The sequence below is a fragment of the Hemiscyllium ocellatum genome, chromosome 39 (genome assembly GCF_020745735.1).
Source record: "Hemiscyllium ocellatum isolate sHemOce1 chromosome 39, sHemOce1.pat.X.cur, whole genome shotgun sequence".
Lineage (NCBI taxonomy): Eukaryota > Metazoa > Chordata > Chondrichthyes > Orectolobiformes > Hemiscylliidae > Hemiscyllium > Hemiscyllium ocellatum.
This window is the reverse complement of record NC_083439.1, coordinates 33220778-33238848: the sequence shown is the minus strand read 5'-3', so window position 1 is coordinate 33238848 and position 18071 is coordinate 33220778. Positions and strand designations below refer to the sequence as shown.

The 18071-nt window shown below is 40.6% G+C and overlaps 1 protein-coding gene across 2 annotated transcripts in view; it reads right to left on the bottom strand.

The window, feature by feature from the left end:
- The window catches only part of efl1 (elongation factor like GTPase 1), a 267202-nt gene that overhangs the window by 230334 nt on the left and 18797 nt on the right, over positions 1 to 18071 (bottom strand). For both annotated transcript variants that reach the window (XM_060853105.1, XM_060853106.1), the window contains exon 7: positions 13392 to 13606. In XM_060853105.1, the coding sequence (XP_060709088.1) occupies positions 13392 to 13606 (215 nt within the window). The remainder of the gene's footprint in view (positions 1 to 13391; positions 13607 to 18071) is intronic.

The window sequence follows — 18071 nt, the reverse complement described above, 5'->3', positions numbered from 1 at the left end:
GCAGGTTTGACTATATTACAAATATGCTTTTTAAAAAGACAATATAAAAATTGAAACTTGAAGGCTATACTGAAAACTGTATAGCTTAAAATGCTGAATTGTGGATCTACAATTTTTTTTTAATTAATTCACAGGACGTGGGCATCACTGACTAGGCCAGCATTTACTGACTATCCCCAATTGCTAAGAGGGCAGTTATGAGTAAACCACATTGTTGTGGGTCTGGAGTCACATGTAGGCCAGACTGGATCAGAATTGATTTGTGAATGGCTCTCACTGAGGATTCACAGTAGCTGATCCCTTAATCAATACTGGCCTCCAGATAACTTTCAATATGAACTGGGAAACTGCGCAGGTATGAAACCAAACGGACCACCCATTTCAGCTGAATTCAGAGAGGCCAAGTTCAGAAATGGAGATTGGAGGCACCGCCAATGATAAAACATTTTACAAATATTAGAGGTGGATCAGTTGGACAGTATGTACCCAAGCGCAAAGAATCAAGGTATTATGGAGAAAGGTCTATCAAGAAGGGAAACAATGTCCTCTCGGTAAAATACAACATTGTACAGGAGCAGACCAGAAAAAAAACATAAGGGATACTCAATCTGACCAAAAAAAGTAGCTGCCTGAAATTCAGAACATTTGAAATAATTATAATAGTTTTCTGACTCTTCACTTTCCATCACCAGGCCTCCAAAAAAAAACCCAGGTTGGACTTCCATCTGTACCTTTGAGTTAGAGAACAGTTCCAGTCTATGAAACCATGTCACCCCCAGACTGAACAAAGAGTCGGTATTATTCATACCAAATTATTCTTTTTCCCACCCATTACCACTGGCAAACCAACAGCAACCTGCACATTATTCCTTACATCAAGGCTTGGTGCTGCCCACACTATCCCAGAGTGAGGTTTCAGAATAGTGCACGTGAAAATTAAAACCCACTAACATTGAAAGAACAGACATAGCACCAAATACTCCTAACTTCATTTGAACTCTCAGTAATAAAGAAGTTGCACCTGTATTGCAATATTATGCACTCGGGCATCCCGAAACACTTCCAGTTGCTCCTGTTATTTTGAGAAATGAGTATAAATAGGATTCATAACTATCCAATCAGATAATGAACAGCTAATCTATTTTGTCAGCACTGCTTTAGGAATATTCAAGACCTTTACAACTTCATGCTCAGTGAAAAGAAGACGATCTCATTTAACGTTTAAAATACAGCACCTCTAATCATTTAGCTCTCCTCAGTCCTGTGCTAAAGCAACAGCTTGAATTATGTGCTCAAGTCCTACAGCAGAGTTAGCACTCATATTACTAAGCCATGCATGAGAAAGGCGAATGTGATATCTATATGTACCAGACTATGCACATGCAAACTAGGAATGGGTCAATGCATTGCAATCAAAACAAGGTTAGGGCAGCGAGAGAAAGTTATGAAAAAGCATATGGACTGATAACAACCAAGGTTTCTTCTAATGCTATAAGCAAAAGCAAGTTAAACCTGACCAACAATCACAAATCACTAAAAATGAATGGACAATGATAAGGGTCTTAAACACAAACATGTATAATGCATACTTAATTATGAATATCTTTTTAAGGTATGAAGAATGAGTAGAATTCAGTCTGCTTAAAGATTGGTGAGTAAGTTAGTTTTATGTGATTCTGATTCCACCATCATACGAAAGTTTTAATGCATTTGATACAATACAGAAATGGAATTCCAGATCACCTTTAAATCACAGAAATATGCCATTGACGTTTACACAAAAAGCTTCACTGATTACTAAATACCATGGATGTGTATCCCGCACCTTGTGATTAAATATACCTTAGTGTTCTGACAGCATGTCTCAACTTTGAATGTACTATATCTTCCTGATTCTCTATTCATTCCTATTCATTGTCATATCTTGACAAAACAAAGGGCAGCTAATTGAAACATCAGCAAGATTCAGTAGAATGCTGTGCATTACATGCCTGTGCCATATGTTTTATGACAACTTATGAAATATTATTTCAGTGATCAGAGAAACAAAATAATAGAATAGCTGCACAGCCAAGGAAGACGTAGAATTCGAATTAATTTAGCATCTACAGACTACAAATCGCTTTAACAAGTCAAAAGAATTAATATATTAATATATTGAAACATAGATTTGCAAAAGGTGATTAACATGTCAATTGCAGTGTTAAAAGATGAATACTTAATAATTTAAACATGAAAAAGCACAAACTACATCATCCACAAATTGAAACTTTGCAAAAGTACCTACCTTCAAAGTAGCGCTAAAAAATTCCACTTGCTAATTAGCCATGGCTGAGTTCGTTCCATTTCATAAGCTAAAATATAAAATAACTCACCAGCTTGAAACTATCAGTGTGTTTATTCTTTAATTTCATTTTGCTTTCCTACTATGTCTGAGTCTTTGTGGCCTATTATAGTTCTTCGCCATCTCTGATGATGAGCTCCATCTGTAGCAACAGCACACTGAGTCTTTTAGTATTCTAGGCAAACCATAACAGTTTTTAGCTGCTTTTGGTAACTGAAAACTTCATTCAAGTGCATCTGATAAAATACTAGTTAAGACAATAAATGAAGGCTTATACATCTCATTCATAAGATAAAAAAGGCAACTCTGATGCCAGAAAGCAGATGATTTGAAAGATACTGGAATCAGAAGCAGAGGAACAATTACCGCCAGCTGCCTTCATCACAGCTATCCCAATACAAGCTTAGCCACCCATGAGACTATTGCCCCATCTCCTGGCTACACGCACTACTGCACACATAGTACATTTTTCTGCATGCATATTCTGAAGACTTCTTACAGCTATATGGAGTTAGAGTCATACAGTATACAGTCCCTATCCCTGAGCCACAACATCTGGGATCAAATTTCGCCTCCGCCAGAAATGGGTCATCTGAATAGATTGATAAAAAATACCTACAAATTCATCAGCTGTGGCTCCCTTGCTATGCAGAACACAGCTGTGAATTATACGTATAAAAGAAAAGCCAAAGAACACAATTCAACAAACAATAAATTTAGGAGGGTGAGAAATTTGATCAGGTATGCACAAATATAAATTTTTAAGCTATGTACTGAATTTATTCATTTTCAATATTCAGCTTCCTGCCCTGAATGTTTCCTCTTCACTACCTACACCTCAATCATCCACTGATGTCCAAGGGCTCTTGATTTCATTCTTGAAGAGAGACTTTAACAGATCCTACCCACTAACACTCTCCTCTGGCTGACGAATCCTGTTTTCTGAAAATTTCTCCTTTAATTCCTTCAAACTCTTCAAAATTAAAAGATGTTGCAATGCACACCAGCAAGGGTCCTACTTACATACACCTCTTTTTGGGATGTGTGGACGTTTCCTTGTTCCACTTATACTGAGGTCTCCCTTCCCTAACTTTTTATGCAGTTCGCAAAATGGTTGTATCAGAGCTGCTCTTTGTTCTTACCTGGAACTTGAACAATTCATCAATTGCTTCCAATATCCATCCTCTCTCATCTATACATGGTCCATCTCTAACACTTCCTCTTCTGTCCTTCTAATATTTATTCACAAGTCCACCTATTCCCTCAGTTACCTTGTCTACACTCCCTCACACCTTGGTTCCTGTAAAACTCCAAACTACTCTCCCAATTTCTCTGTCTCCATCACATTTGTTCTGATTTTGCCCCACAGTCTTTCTGACATGCCTAAAAGATTTCCGCCTCCCCCATCATGTTTGATAAAGACCTCAACAAGTGTACAATCCATTTCCTGCAGTTCTAGCCTTACCCTCCCTCCCAGTTCTTTCTGACACACTCCATCACACAAGCCTCCACATCATCCCAAGAAGGGCAACAACAGCATGGGAGCACCACTTACTACCTGCAAGTTTCCCTCCCACCAAACACTATCATGACTTGGAACTACAATTGTTCTTCCTTCAGGCACTGAGTCAATGATTTGGAATGCCCTTCCTAACAGCATTGTTTCGTATAGCTGCATCACTCAGACTGCAGCACTTCAAGGTATTACGTGCTCAAGAGAAATATTGGATGAGCATCAAATGCGAGCCTTGCCAGCAATGCTCACGTCTCATGAAAGAATTGCTCTGAAGTCTAACCCCAAACACCCACATGAGAAACAATGATTCAGTCATACAGCATGGAAACAGACCCTTTGCTCCAACCAGTTCATGTCGAACACCATTCCAAACTAAACTAGTCCCACCTGCCAGCTCCTGGCCCATATCCCTCCAAACCTTCCCTAGTCATGAATCATGTAAAACTTCTCAGTCAACTTTTCTACACTGAACTGCTCATGCAAAGTGAAAGGAATATTAATTGCTTAATTGATTAGCTGCATAAAAACAGCCAAATGATGAACACACAAATGAAGAAAATCAAGCCACAAAAACTGACTCACATCAACTCGCCACACAGCCAAAGAGGTTAGCTATTATGTTTAGTTCTGGCTGCAATAAACTGATTCTACTACAGGATGTCCAATGACATGTGAATGAGATAAAGTTTCTTTAAGTTCAGAAAAATATGCTAAAAAATTGCACAGGTTATTTAGAGAAGTTAACAACAGGTGACTGCCATGGTCATCAGAATCTGACATCAAGGAACTTTAGCAAAACTGGAATCAGTAGGAATCAGGGGTAAACTCTGTTGGTTGGAGTCATACTCAACACATGGTAAATATTCAGCCTGGAGCCCAGTTACAAGTGGAGTTCCGCAGGGATCAGTTCTGGGTCCTCTGCTGTTTGTAATTTTTATTAATGACTTGGATGAGGGAGTCGAAGGGTGGGTCAGTAAATTTGCAGATGATACGAAGATTGGTGGAGTTGTGGACAGTGAGGAGGGCTGTTGTCGGCTGCAAAGGGACTTAGATATGATGCAGAGCTGGGCTGAGGAGTGGCAGATGGAGTTCAACCCTGCCAAGTGTGAGGTTGTCCATTTTGGAAGAACAAATAAGAATGCGGAATACAGGGTTAACGGTAGGGTTCTTAGTCAGGTGGAGGAACAGAGGGATCTTGGGGTCTATGTACATAGATCTTTGAAAGTTGCCACTCAGGTGGATAGAGCTTGTAAGAAGGCCTATGGTGTATTAGCGTTCATTAGCAGAGGGATTGAATTCAAGAGTCGTGAAGTGATGTTGCAGCTGTACAGGACTTTGGTTAGGCCACATTTGGAGTACTGTGTGCAGTTCTGGTCGCCTCACTTTAGGAAAGATGTGGAAGCTTTGGAGAGGGTGCAGAGAAGATTTACCAGGATGTTGCCTGGAATGGAGAATAGATCGTACGAGGATAGGTTGAGAGTTCTCGGCCTTTTCTCGTTGGAACGGCGAAGGATGAGGGGTGACTTGATAGAGGTTTATAAGATGATCAGAGGAATAGATAGAGTAGACAGTCAGAAACTTTTTCCCCGGGTACAACAGAGTGTTACAAGGGGACATAAATTTAAGGTGAAGGGTGGAAGGTATAGGGGAGATGTCAGGGGTGGGTTCTTTACCCAGAGAGTGGTGGGGGCATGGAATGCGCTGCCCGTGGGAGTGGTAGAGTCAGAATCATTGGCGACCTTTAAGCGGCAATTGGATAGGTACATGGATGGGTGCTTAATCTAGGATAGATGTTCGGCACAACATCGTGGGCCGAAGGGCCTGTTCTGTGCTGTATTGTTCTATGTTCTATATTCTACAAATGAGGTGGTAGTTGGATGCCAATCATCTCAGTTCAAAGACACCTCTGAAGGAGTTCCTCAGGATCCAAACATTTTTAGCTGCTTCAATTACCTTGCCTCCGTTGTAAAGTCAGAAATGGAAATGTTTGCTGATGACTACACAAAATTCAGCATCATTTGTAAGTCCTCAGATGCAGAAGCAGCTGTAACAAGACAAGGTCATAGTCCAGGATAAGGTTGACAAGTGGCAAGTAACATTCACACCACACAGGTACCAGCAATGGCCATCTCAAAAAAAAAGGATAATCCAACCACCTTCTCTGACATTCAATTACATGACCATAATTGAATCCTCCACTATCAACATCCTGCAAGTTATCATTGAACTGAATCAGCCACATAAATACTGAGAATACAGGGGAATTCAGAGCCTGGGAATTCCACAGCAAGTAACTCACTACCTGACTCGCAAGTGGCTGTCCACTATCCACAAGGCACATCGTCATACAGCACAGAAACAGATTCTTCGGCCCAACACATCCATGCCGACCAGGTTCCCTAAACTGAAATAGTTCCACTTGCCTGCATTTGGCCCAGATCTCTCGAAACCTTTCTTATTCCAGCCTGGACTGGCGGTCCTCCGGCTTGGTGTGAAGGTATGTCGATGGCCCTTCGATGGCCCATGGACATCTTATGGCCCAATGTGGCCTCAGCATGGACTTAGGGCTTAGCAGTGATTCTAGAGCGGTCTCCCAGCGTCGAGAGCTTAGTGGTGAAGCCTGGCATGGTCTGGACTCAAGGTCCAGCACAGACTGGAGGCTAGGTGCTAGCATAGGGGGGATTTTGGAGAAGATTTGTAGCACAGGTTGTGGATCAGGTTGTAAGTTTTCTAGCCGAGCTGGTGGATTTGAAGTTTTCAGGAGTTTTGTCACCATGCTGGGTAACATCATTAGTGAGCCTCCAATGAAGCACTGGTGTTCTGTTCCACACGCTATTTATCTGTCTTGATTTGTTATTGTGAATTATACCATTTCCAATTCTGTTTCTATGAGGTTGATAAATAAAGTCCAAATCTATATGTTTGGGTAATGGAGTTCCAGTTTGAATGTCAGGCTTCTAGGAATTCACGTGCTTCTCTTTGTTTAGCCTGTCCCAGGATAGATGTACTATCCCAGTCGAACTTGTCCCTCTTTCTGGTGTGTATGGATACTGTTGATAGTTGGTCATGTCTTTTGATGGTGGCTAGCTTCTTGCCCGTTTGTCCAATGTAACGTTTGTTGCAGGATATTTTGTATATGGCGTTCATTCTGCAGGTTGTTGGCACAGTATCCTTTAAATTCTCAGGAGCTGTCTCAGCGTGGTGGTAGGTTTATGGCCTACCATGGTGCCTAGGGGCCGGAGTAGTCAGGTTGTCATCTGTGAGTGGACTGGGTTGGAAGGACTGTTATTCTGAACTTTCTATTTCTCTATTTTCTAATTTATTTCTACAATCTATAATACTGGCATTTTATTTCTTTTCTAATTATTTTTCCTGACTGAAGTATCTGCACCTAAGTATCTTGTACCTAAGATGGCGGTGACTTGTAAACTTAGCACTGCACTCATTTGAGTATGTGACAATTGATTCAGTTCAATTCTATTATACCCAACCTACCTGTCAAAATGCCTTTGGAAATGTTAACACAGAAACATAGAAGGTAGCAGCAGGAGGATGCCATTCGACCCTTTGAGCCTGCTCTGCCATTCATCACAATCGTGGCTGATTGTCCAACTCAACAGCCTAATCCTGCTTTCTCCCCACAATCTTTGGTCCTATTTGCCCCAAGTGTTATACCTAGCTGCCCCTTGAATACATTCAATGTTTTGGCATCAAATGCTTCCTGTGATAATGAATTCCACAGGCTCACCACTCTTTGGGTGAAGAAATGTCTCCTCATCTCCATCCTAAATGGTCCACCCCAAATCCTCAGACTGTAACCCCTGGTTCTAGACACAGCCATCATCGGGAACATCCTCCCTGCATTTACCCCGTCTAGTACCATGAGGATTTTAAAAGTCTCTATGAGGCCCCCTTTCACTTGTCTGAACTCGAGCGAAAACAATCCTGACCTAGTCAATCTCTCCTCATACGTCAGTTCAGCCATTCCCGAAATCAGCCTGATAAACTTTCACTGCACTCCCTCAAGAGCAACAGCATCCTTCCTCAGTAAGAGACACCAAAACTGCACACAATATTCTCGGTGTGGCCTCACCAAGGCCCTGTGTAACAGCAACACCACATCCTTGCTCCTGTACTCAAAACCTCTCGCAATGAAGGCAACATGCTACTTACCTTTTTTTAACCACCTGCTGAACCTGCATACCTACCTTCAGCAATTGATGCACAAGGACATCAAGGTCCTGCTTCACACTCCCCTCTATTACAATGTTGTAATCCTACTCATCTCTATCACTTCCTCTGGTAGTTCATTCCATATATGCATCACCCTCTGTACAAAAAGTTGTCCCTCAGACCCCTTTTAAATCTTTCCCTCAGTCACCTTGAACTTATGCCCTCTAGTTTGGTACTTGTTCCATTTAGAGGAAAAACATCGTGGCTCTTCATCTTGTATATGCTCCTCATGATTTTATAAACCTTTATAACATCATCCCTCAGCCTCCTACACTCCAGGGAAAAACATTTCAGCCTATGCAGCCTCTCCTTAAAACTTAAAGCTTCCAGTCTTGGTATCGCCCTCAGAGTATCATTCTCCACGGGTCTGGATGAGTGCAGTTCCAACAACACAAGAAAATGTCAACTCATCCAAGACAGAACCTGTTTGACTGGCACCTTATCCATCCCTTGCAACATTATTTTTGCCATCAACACAATGACAGCACAGTATTCCAGCTATAAAATGCACTGTGGCAACTCACCAAGGCTTCTCTGACAGCATCTTCCAAATCAAAAACCCTTACCACAAAGGATAAGGGTAAACAAAAACAGCAATACCACCATCTACAAATTCCTTTTTGAACCAGTCACCATCCTAACTTGGAAATATGTTGTTGTTTCTTCAATGTCATGCAGGGAAAATACGCAAGCGTCCAACACAAAATGGACTGCATCAGCTCACAAAGGCTGTTATAGATGGACGATTAATACTGGCTTCGCCAAGGATGCACACACCCCATGAATGAATTTAAAAAGCTAATAAATCGAAATGACTTCATACAGTTTTCTATTTTATCTGATACTCTGCCACTTCAGTTGATTTCAGTTGCTATGTTCTAAGCTATAAAATGAAGCTTACAAAATTCCAAACAAAATTCTCACAGCGACATTTTAAAAATATATAGTGCCTTTGATTACCATTTTATCTGACATTACAACTTGACAAATAATTGTCAGTTTCATTATTTTGGAACTAGTCCCAGCGTCTAACGAGAGGAAGTCACTTAGAAAACTTAACTGATTTGTTTCTCAATTTCAGAGGTTTTCCCAACATAATCCTTTCTTTTGGAAGTTATCGCTTATACCTCACACCCCCCCACCCATCACCTCCCATTCCATCTGAGAAGTGAAAGTGAAAATATCAGGAATTCATCATCTGTGCACAAGTGACACACTGCCATCAGAAACAATCTTAAAAATTAGTTTTCTCTTTGCTCCACTGATGTGGTTGCCATGAATCGGATAACATTTGGATATGTTGCAGTGCAGATATACAGACTGCAATTCAAATGTGGGCATGTGAACTTGGTCACTAGTCTGGGGTTGCATGCACGAATGTTATACTCCTAACTTTCTTTTAAAGCAAGGCCTTGTTTTTATGTGCCCAATTCCACACCTTGAAGATGTCCAAATTGCATCATAACGAATAAAGTAATACAAAAACAGAAGTTGGTGGAAAAGCTCAGTGAGTCTAAGCATCTGTGAATAGAAATGAAAGTTCATGCTTCGAGTCTGGAGATGCTTCCTCAGAACACATGGTAGCTATGTTCCTAAAATGTTGGTTTATATGCAGAAGGTAGGGTGAGTAGAGGTGGGTAAGGAGTAAATGATAGGTAAGGATAGAGCCCAAAGAGAAGGAAGACCTTTTGGAGATACAAAGGAGTCAATAACGATCTGGCTGGTCGAGTGAATAGCTGTTAATGGAGACTGTTAGTGACTAACCATAGGTAGTGTGGAATGGCAGACAATGTGAAAACAAGGCCTGGTGTATGTTGTAGGGGATCAGGAAATGGAGCAAATTCAGGGCCTAAAATTATTGAACTCAGTACTAAGTCCGGAGGGCTGTAGGGTCCCCAAGTGGAAAATGAGGTGTTGTTCTTCCAGCTTGCACTAAGCTTCATTGGAACACTGTAGTAAACTGAGACAGAGGTGTTGGCCAGGGAATAGGGTGGCATGTTAAAGAGGCAGACAATTGAAAGCTCAGGGTCTTTTTTTTTTATGGACAGAATGTCCAAGCGGCCATGCAGTCTATGCTTTGTTTCCCCAATGTAGAGGAGACCACATTGTGAACAGCGAATGCAGTAGAATAGATGGTGTGAAGTGCAGGTAAAGTGTTGCCTCACCTGGCAGGTATGTTTGGGCCCTTGGATACTCAGGAGAGAGAAGTTAAATGGGCAGGTGTCACACCTTCGGTGGTTGCAAGGTAAGGTGCTGTGGGGGTGATGGTGGGATGGGGATGGGGATTCTTTTTGGGAGTGAAGGAAAAGTCGACCCAGACGTTCCAGAGAAAATGGCCCCTGCAGAAGGTGGACAAGAGAGGGGAGGAGAATATGTGCCTGGTGGTGGCATCTCGCTGGAGGTAGCAGAAATGGCAGCTGATGATCTTCTGGATGTGAATGCTGGTGAGATGGTAGGAAGGACAAGGGGAACCCTATTGCTGATGCAGGAGGGAACAGAGGGTATGAGGAGAGAAGTGCAGGAGACGAGTTGGACCTAGTTGAGGGCCCAGTTGACAACGGTGCTGGGGAATCCTTGGTTGACAAAGAAGGTGGACATTTTGGAGGCTCCCTTGTCAAAGTTGGCCTCATCGGAACATCTGCGATGAAGACAGAGGAACTGGGAGAATGGAATGGAGCCGTTACAGGAAACAAGATGCAAGATGTCTAGTCCAGATAGCTGTGGGAGTCCATGAATTTATAATGGATACTTTGAAGTACTTCTGGAGTAATAACTGCTTTAATACAGAGAACAAAGTAGGCAACATGTATTCAGCAAAGTCCCATAAAAAAATCAAGATAAATGAGTAAATCATTGTTTTCATCTGATTCAGTACATAGATGTTGGCCAGGTCACAAGAAGAACCCCATTTCACTTCCTTGAATACTATTCTTGCTTAATCAAACCACGGGCAACACAGTGGCTCAATAGGTAGCACTGCTGCTTCACAGCCCCAGGCAACTGAGTGTATGGAGTTTGCACATTCTCCCCGTGTCTGCGTGGGTTTCCTCCGATTTCCTCCCACAGTCTCAAGCTGTGCTGATTACATGGATTGGTCAAACAAAGGGTCTGTTTTTATGCTGTAGGGAATATAATCTAATCTAATCTAAATTGCCCACAGTGTCCAGGGACGTGCAGGCTAAGTGGATTTGGCATGGGAAATGCAGGGATAGGGAAAGGAAGTGCGTTTAGGTGGGATGCCCTTCGGAGGATCGCTGTGGGCTCGATGGGCTGGATCACCTGCTTTAACACTGTACGCATTCAATGATTCTATGAAACCAGAGAGAACAGGCGAACTGCTGGATTAACATCTCTTCAGAAAGACAACAGCTCTTTTGGCACTGCACTGAAGTGGTGTTTAAAACTACAACCTTCTGAATTGGAGAATGTTACCACTGAGATGATTCATACGATTCAAATGCCACAATTGTCTAACAAGTTCCGTTATTTCTGATGTATTTTTGTTCTCTTCTTTTCCTTTCACCTCAAAACCGACAGAACATTCTAATATCTAGATCCTACTTTTCTCCCTTTTGGTAAGTGACAGATTATTATTGTGATTGGAAACCAATGATTGTATCAAAATTTGAATATACATGTACCAACTAATTGTTAAAACACTTGCATAATCAAAGAAACAAAGCAAACTATTGACTGAAAATTGATTGGTAATGTTAATTAAGCCAGCTGCAAGAGCTTCATCACGGGTAATTCTAGACAGCTGCATATTTGGCGCTCCAGAAATATTCAAATCTGGTATAATATGCATGATCAATGCTTAAATTTACAAATCCAATGCATCAAGTTCAAGCACGAGTTTTAAATTTTGACCTTGCCTAACTATTTCCAAGCCGACTTCAACAATACAGTTTAATTTACCTCTTCCCTCCCAACATAACACTAGCTTTAAAGCCCCTTCAAGAAAGAGTTGGTAGCACAGTGGCAATGTATTACCACTGTAGTGATTTTCCATAGGTGTAAGCTAATGTAAGCACAGTGGCAATGTATTACCACTGTAGTGATTTTCCATAGGTGTAAGCTAATGTAAGCACAGTGGCAATGTATTACCACTGTAGTGATTTTCCATAGGTGTAAGCTAATGCTCTGAGACACAAGTTCAAATCACACCTGGCAGCTAGGAGAATTTGAATTCATTGATAAAATCTGGAATTTAACGCTAATCTCAGTGATAGCAATCAAAACAACTATAATCTAATGCTACAAAAAATTTGGTTCATTAATGGAGATGAAAACAGAAACGAGTGGAAAAACTCAGGAGGTCTGGCAGCATCCGTGGAGAAGAAGCAGAGTTAATGTTACGGGTCTAATAACTCTTTACCAGAACCCTACTGAAGCAGGGTCACCAGACCAGAATGGTAAACTCTGCCTTCTCTCCACAGAAACTGCCAGATTTGCTGAGTTTTTTAAGCAATTTCTGTTTTTTGTTTCTAAGTTACAGTATCCACAGTTCTTTGGGATTTTGTTTTCCATTAATGGAGATGTGGGTTCAAATGTCAGCACAGCAACTGATGGAATTTAAATTCCCTTTTAAAAATCTGAAACTAGTCTTAATATGTTAATGAAACATTATACATTGTCACTTAGGGAAGGAAATCTGCCATCCTTAACCAGACTGATCTAAACGTGACTGCAGTTCCACAGGAAAGTGTTTGACTTTTAACTGTCCTCTGAAAAGGCTGAACAAGTCACTTGCTTCAAGGGTAAGTATGGATGTGAAACAAAAGCTGTCCTTGCCAGTGATGCCTGTTTCCCATCCCATGAAAGAATAAGTTGATTTCGCTGAACTCACTCAGTAGGTGCACAGAATCTCAGTTGTTAAATGTAAAAGGAAAGGAAAAATCGGGTTTATGACGTGGTTTAACATATCGTCAGGAGTACAAAGAACTTGATATTAAATACATTTTTTGAAGCACAGTCGCTGTAATCAAGTAAAACCATAAATCACTCTCGTAAAAGTGTCCATAAAGCAAAAAAGTGGGTCGAAAAACCACAAACATGCACAGTCCTAACAGTAAAGAGAAACTTCCTTTAAAAAGGAAAGAGAAAAAGAAAAAGAGATGCATTTTCAAAACAAAGAATCCTAAACATAGTGTTCAATCGAAGATCACTACATCACCATGGTCCCAACCTCTTATGCCAAGACACTGGCAAAAATCCCACAGAACTTTGAACCCTCTCCTTACCCCACAGACAATTTCTATGCTTATAGAGAAAAACATTTTTAAAATACTTCCATACCTGAAACCCCAGCCATCAATAGCACTTCCAAATACCACATTTCCCTGATCGGGGGCAAAGTAAAGATGCGAATCATCTGTTTCTTCCAGGCCAGCACTCCAGTCATAGAAATGTTCACTGCTCTTCGTGTCTGAACTAGTTTTTTCTGTTACTCCCATCTCTGCTCTCTCTTCCAATACTTTTGAAGTAAACAGACTCCCAGTCACTGCATTTACCTGAAATGTTCACATATCAGACACTTAAATAAATCCAACGTCAAACTTACTACTTTCACACACTCAGAAAAACTTTGTCAAGAAACAACAATCCAAATTAAATAATGGATAACAATAGTTCATCTGCCACAGCAACTATGATCATTCTTGGGTTTTAGATATTATCATATTTCACAACATGTTCAATTATTCCTCCTCTTTGTTCTTGTTCCCAGGCACGGAATGGAAATGAGATTGGACATGGCTACATCAGCTCTGCCCTGCCACAAGACTGCCCTAGCATTTCCGACTCTCCCTTTGCCTTACAACATAGAGTGTCCGTCCTTGTGCCAAACAAGATAAGCTGTAAGCCTATGGCATCGAGGATGTTTACATGACTTTAATGCAATATTTATTAACTAATTAATAGTTTCCATCTTAATATACAGGAAAAACAACCAGAAAGTATCATTCTAAACATTCAAGGTGTTATCAATTACTAACAATCTGCAATGTCTTCTGTAAATAACAGGACTGATGGTTTAAATAGGTAAAAACAATGACTGCAGATGCTAGAAACCAGATTTTGGATTTGTGGTGCTGGAAGAGCACAGCAGTTCAGGCAGCATCCGAGGAGCAGCAAAATTGATGTTTCGGGCAAAAGCCCTTCATCAGGATTTTGCTGCTCCTTAGATGCTGCCTGAAACTGCTGTGCTCTTCCAGCACCACTAATCCAAAAAATTGATGGTTTAAATACATAAATAAACATGGCATTGTCATTCTTCCTACACTTCTCTTGCCCATACTGAAAATAGCTAGCTTCCTATTAAGCTAATATGGGCTTTCATCATTGAAAGCTGACCCAATTGCCAAGGGATACGTGTTTCACCCATGATCTGCTCAACAGCTAGCTCATTAAAGTACCGAACCTGCCAAATATTTCCATAAAAATCTAATTTAAAACAGAAACTTCCATATTTGCCCACCCATTTGAACATTTTACTTCCCAACTTTAATTTGCAGTCTTTCCTTTGCATTGCTATCCACTTTAGACTTCCATTTAAATTGGCTATGCTGTAAATCAAAAGATTTGAAACTGAACACTGTCCTCTCCACAGATGCAGCCAGATCTGCTGAGTCTTTCCAGCAATTTCTATTCCACAGTTTTATTTTAGAAACTCTACTTGAGAACTCCCACAACATTGCTCTTTTACACCTGCCAGCAGTAGAGTACTGAAGACACTGAAGTCTGAACATAAGGAAAAGAGAAAGGATGGGCCAACATGCCACTGACTGCCTCAACAGGGAGGTGGAACCAGACAGGGATCAATTAAAGCACAAAGCAATTGAGCCAGAAGCGTAGGCAATTTGGGTGTAAATAGTCGATGAAGTCAGCAGACAATACCATTACTCGAAGATAACTGATTTGAATGGCAATGTAAATACGAACAGCTCTTATTAGTAACTTTAGAAAAAGTTCTATTTTATTGATTTATGCAAGTCGCTGTTTTCTGATCGGTAGTTCTACGTTAGAGCAAGAATTCAATAATATACAACAACATATAACATACAAAATAAATAAAATTATAGGATCTGAGCCAGATACATCAAGATTAGGGACAAGGTGAGAACGTGTAACTGAAATGGGAAATGTGATTCTAAGATGACAGAAATACACCAACCTTACAAAGATAATAAAATGACTCAATTAAAGGCTCTGGATCTGAATGCATGCAGCATTCCTAACAAAGTAACTGATAATGCACAGGGAAGTAAATAAATACGATCAGACTCACGGTGGAGTCATGGTTTCAAGTTGACAATGATTGGGACCTGAAAATTGAGCAGTATATGACACTCAAGAAAAATAGGAAGCTATACAAAGGTGGAGGGGTATCATTGTTATTTCAAGATAGACAGTCATTGTTGAACACTGTCCCACAGATCAAGATATAGAATCAATCAGTTTGGGTGGAAATGAGGAATAGTAGGGAAAACAAGTCACTAATAGGAGTAATCTGACAGCATTCACTGTAGGACAAAGTGTACAAGAAAAATAATGGATGGTTTTGATAAAGATCATAATAATGGATGACTTTAATTTACATTTGAACAGGCAAAGTCATATTGCCAATATTAGCCTGAACGAAGAGTACTTTCATGACAGTGCTTTCGAGTACTGCATTTTGGAATAAAACAGAGAACAGGTTATATTTGAATCATAGAGTCAGAATGTATAGCATGGAAACAGACCCTTCGTTCCAACTCGTCCATGCAATTTCCCCTGGAGTCAGCTGTGGGGCTACCAAGTTTGCAATGTTAACCACAGCAGAGGCTTAAAGTCCAAACAGGCTATTGGATTAATTAGACACACATTGATATTATTGCCCAGAGGTATTTTTTAAAACTCTTTGAAGGGATGTCCAACATTTATTGCCCGTACTCAACCGGTACTGTGTCATGTGACAGAAGTAGTTAATGACTTCAGAACAAAGACACCCTGAAGTAGCAAGGATTGCAGATCTGCATCCCCTCAAGAGGGGTCTCTTGGTTCGAGATTGGTCAAAGGAATCGACAAATGCAGTCTATTCAAAAAGCAAGGTTCGTTACTGTATTGAATTAAGGTACCTTGACGCAATTCTATCCAGCAACACAGAGATTGAAGCTTCTGTGTTCCGTTATGAAGTTGTACAATTACATTTGAAAATTATGCATTATTTCTATGTTTTTTAAGAAATAGTACAGCCTTAATTACAAGAAAGACCAATCACATATAATAAGGTGACATGATTTACAGCAAGTTAATTTAATGATATTTTCTTTAATAAGGATATCTAATTTACATAAATTGTCACGCCATTTATTAGTTCAAGGTTAGTTCAAATGGTCAATTAATGTGTCAGTATTCATCTTATGAAAACTCTATTGTCCCCATATCTTTGAACTGCAAGTTAATTCTGCAAATCAGCAGTATGTTCAGCAGTATGGTTCACAGGCCATTTTGTAGTATTCTTTTAAATTGAGAAACCATTTTGTTGAAATAAAAACCTACATATTTTGTTGCCTAAATTCCAATTTTAGATCCCCAGGATCACATAGTGAGTTTTGAGAGGATTTGTAGCTCAGAATGAGGTTTTGGATGTAAATTTGTTCACTGAGATGTTTCGTCACCATACTAGGTAACATCATCAGTGAGCCTCCAGTGAAGCACTCATATCATGCCCTGCTTTCTATTTATGGGTTTTGGATTTCCTTGAGTGGGTGATGTCATTTCCAGTTCCTTTTCTCAGACAGTGGTAGATGGGGTCCAAATCGATGAGTTTGTTGATAGAGTTTACAGTAGGAATGCTATGCATCTAGGAATTCTCATGCTTGTCTCTGTTTGGCTTGTCCTAGTATGGATATGTTATCCCAGTCAAAGTGGTTTCCTTCCTCATTTGCATGTAAGGATACTAGTGAGAGTGGGTCATGTCGTTTTTGTGGCTAGTTGATATTCATGTATCCTGGTGGCTAGTTTTCTGCCTGTTTGTCCAATGTTGTGTTTGTTACAGCTCTTGCACAGCATTTTGTAATTGACGTTTGTTTTGCTTATTGTCTTTATGAGGTCTTTTAAGTTCATGAGCTGCTGTTTTAGTGTGTTGGTGGGTTTGTGGGCTACCATGATGCCAAGGGATCTGAGCAGTCTGGTAGTCATTTCCGAGATGTCTTTGATGTAAGGGAGAGTGGCTAGGGTTTCTGAGTGTGTTTTGTCTGTTTGTTTGGGTGTGTTGCTGAGAAACTGGCAGACTGAGTTCATTGGGTACCTGTTCTTTTTGAATACACAGTATTGGTGGTTTTCTTCTGTTCTTTGTAGTTCCTCTGTGCTGCAGTGTGGTGGCACATTGAAATGTTCCAATGCAGCTTCATTTGTGTGTGTTCGGATGATTGCTTTTGTTGTACAGTATTTTGTCCATATATGCTGTTTTCCCGTAGACGATGGTTTGGTGTTCCCCATTGACTGTCTGGTCTCTGTGACATCTAGGAATGGCAATTTGTTGCTTTTTCCCTCCTCAGTGAATTTTATGCCAGTGAGAATATTGTTGATGGTCTTAAAGGTTTCCTCTAATTTGTTCATTTAGTGATGACAAAGGTGTCATCCACATAGGAGACCCAAAGTTTGGATTGGATGGTTGGCGGAGCTGGCTGTTTGAGTCTTTGCATTACTGCTAAGAACCTGATATCGGAGATCCCATGGTTGTTCCATCGGTTTGTCTGCAGGGTTTGTTACTGAAAGTGAAGTGGGTGGTAAGGCATAGATCCACTAGCTTGATGTTGTCGTCTTTGCGGAGGAGATTGGTAATGTCTGGTGTGTGCGTCTTTGGCACTTCTCATGTTGTGTTTTCAGTGTTTCTTTGGCCAGGTTGAAGTTGATGGATGTAAACAGGGCTGTAACATCAAAGGAGACCATTATTTCATCCTGTTCTATCTGGTGTCTTTGATGGCGTTC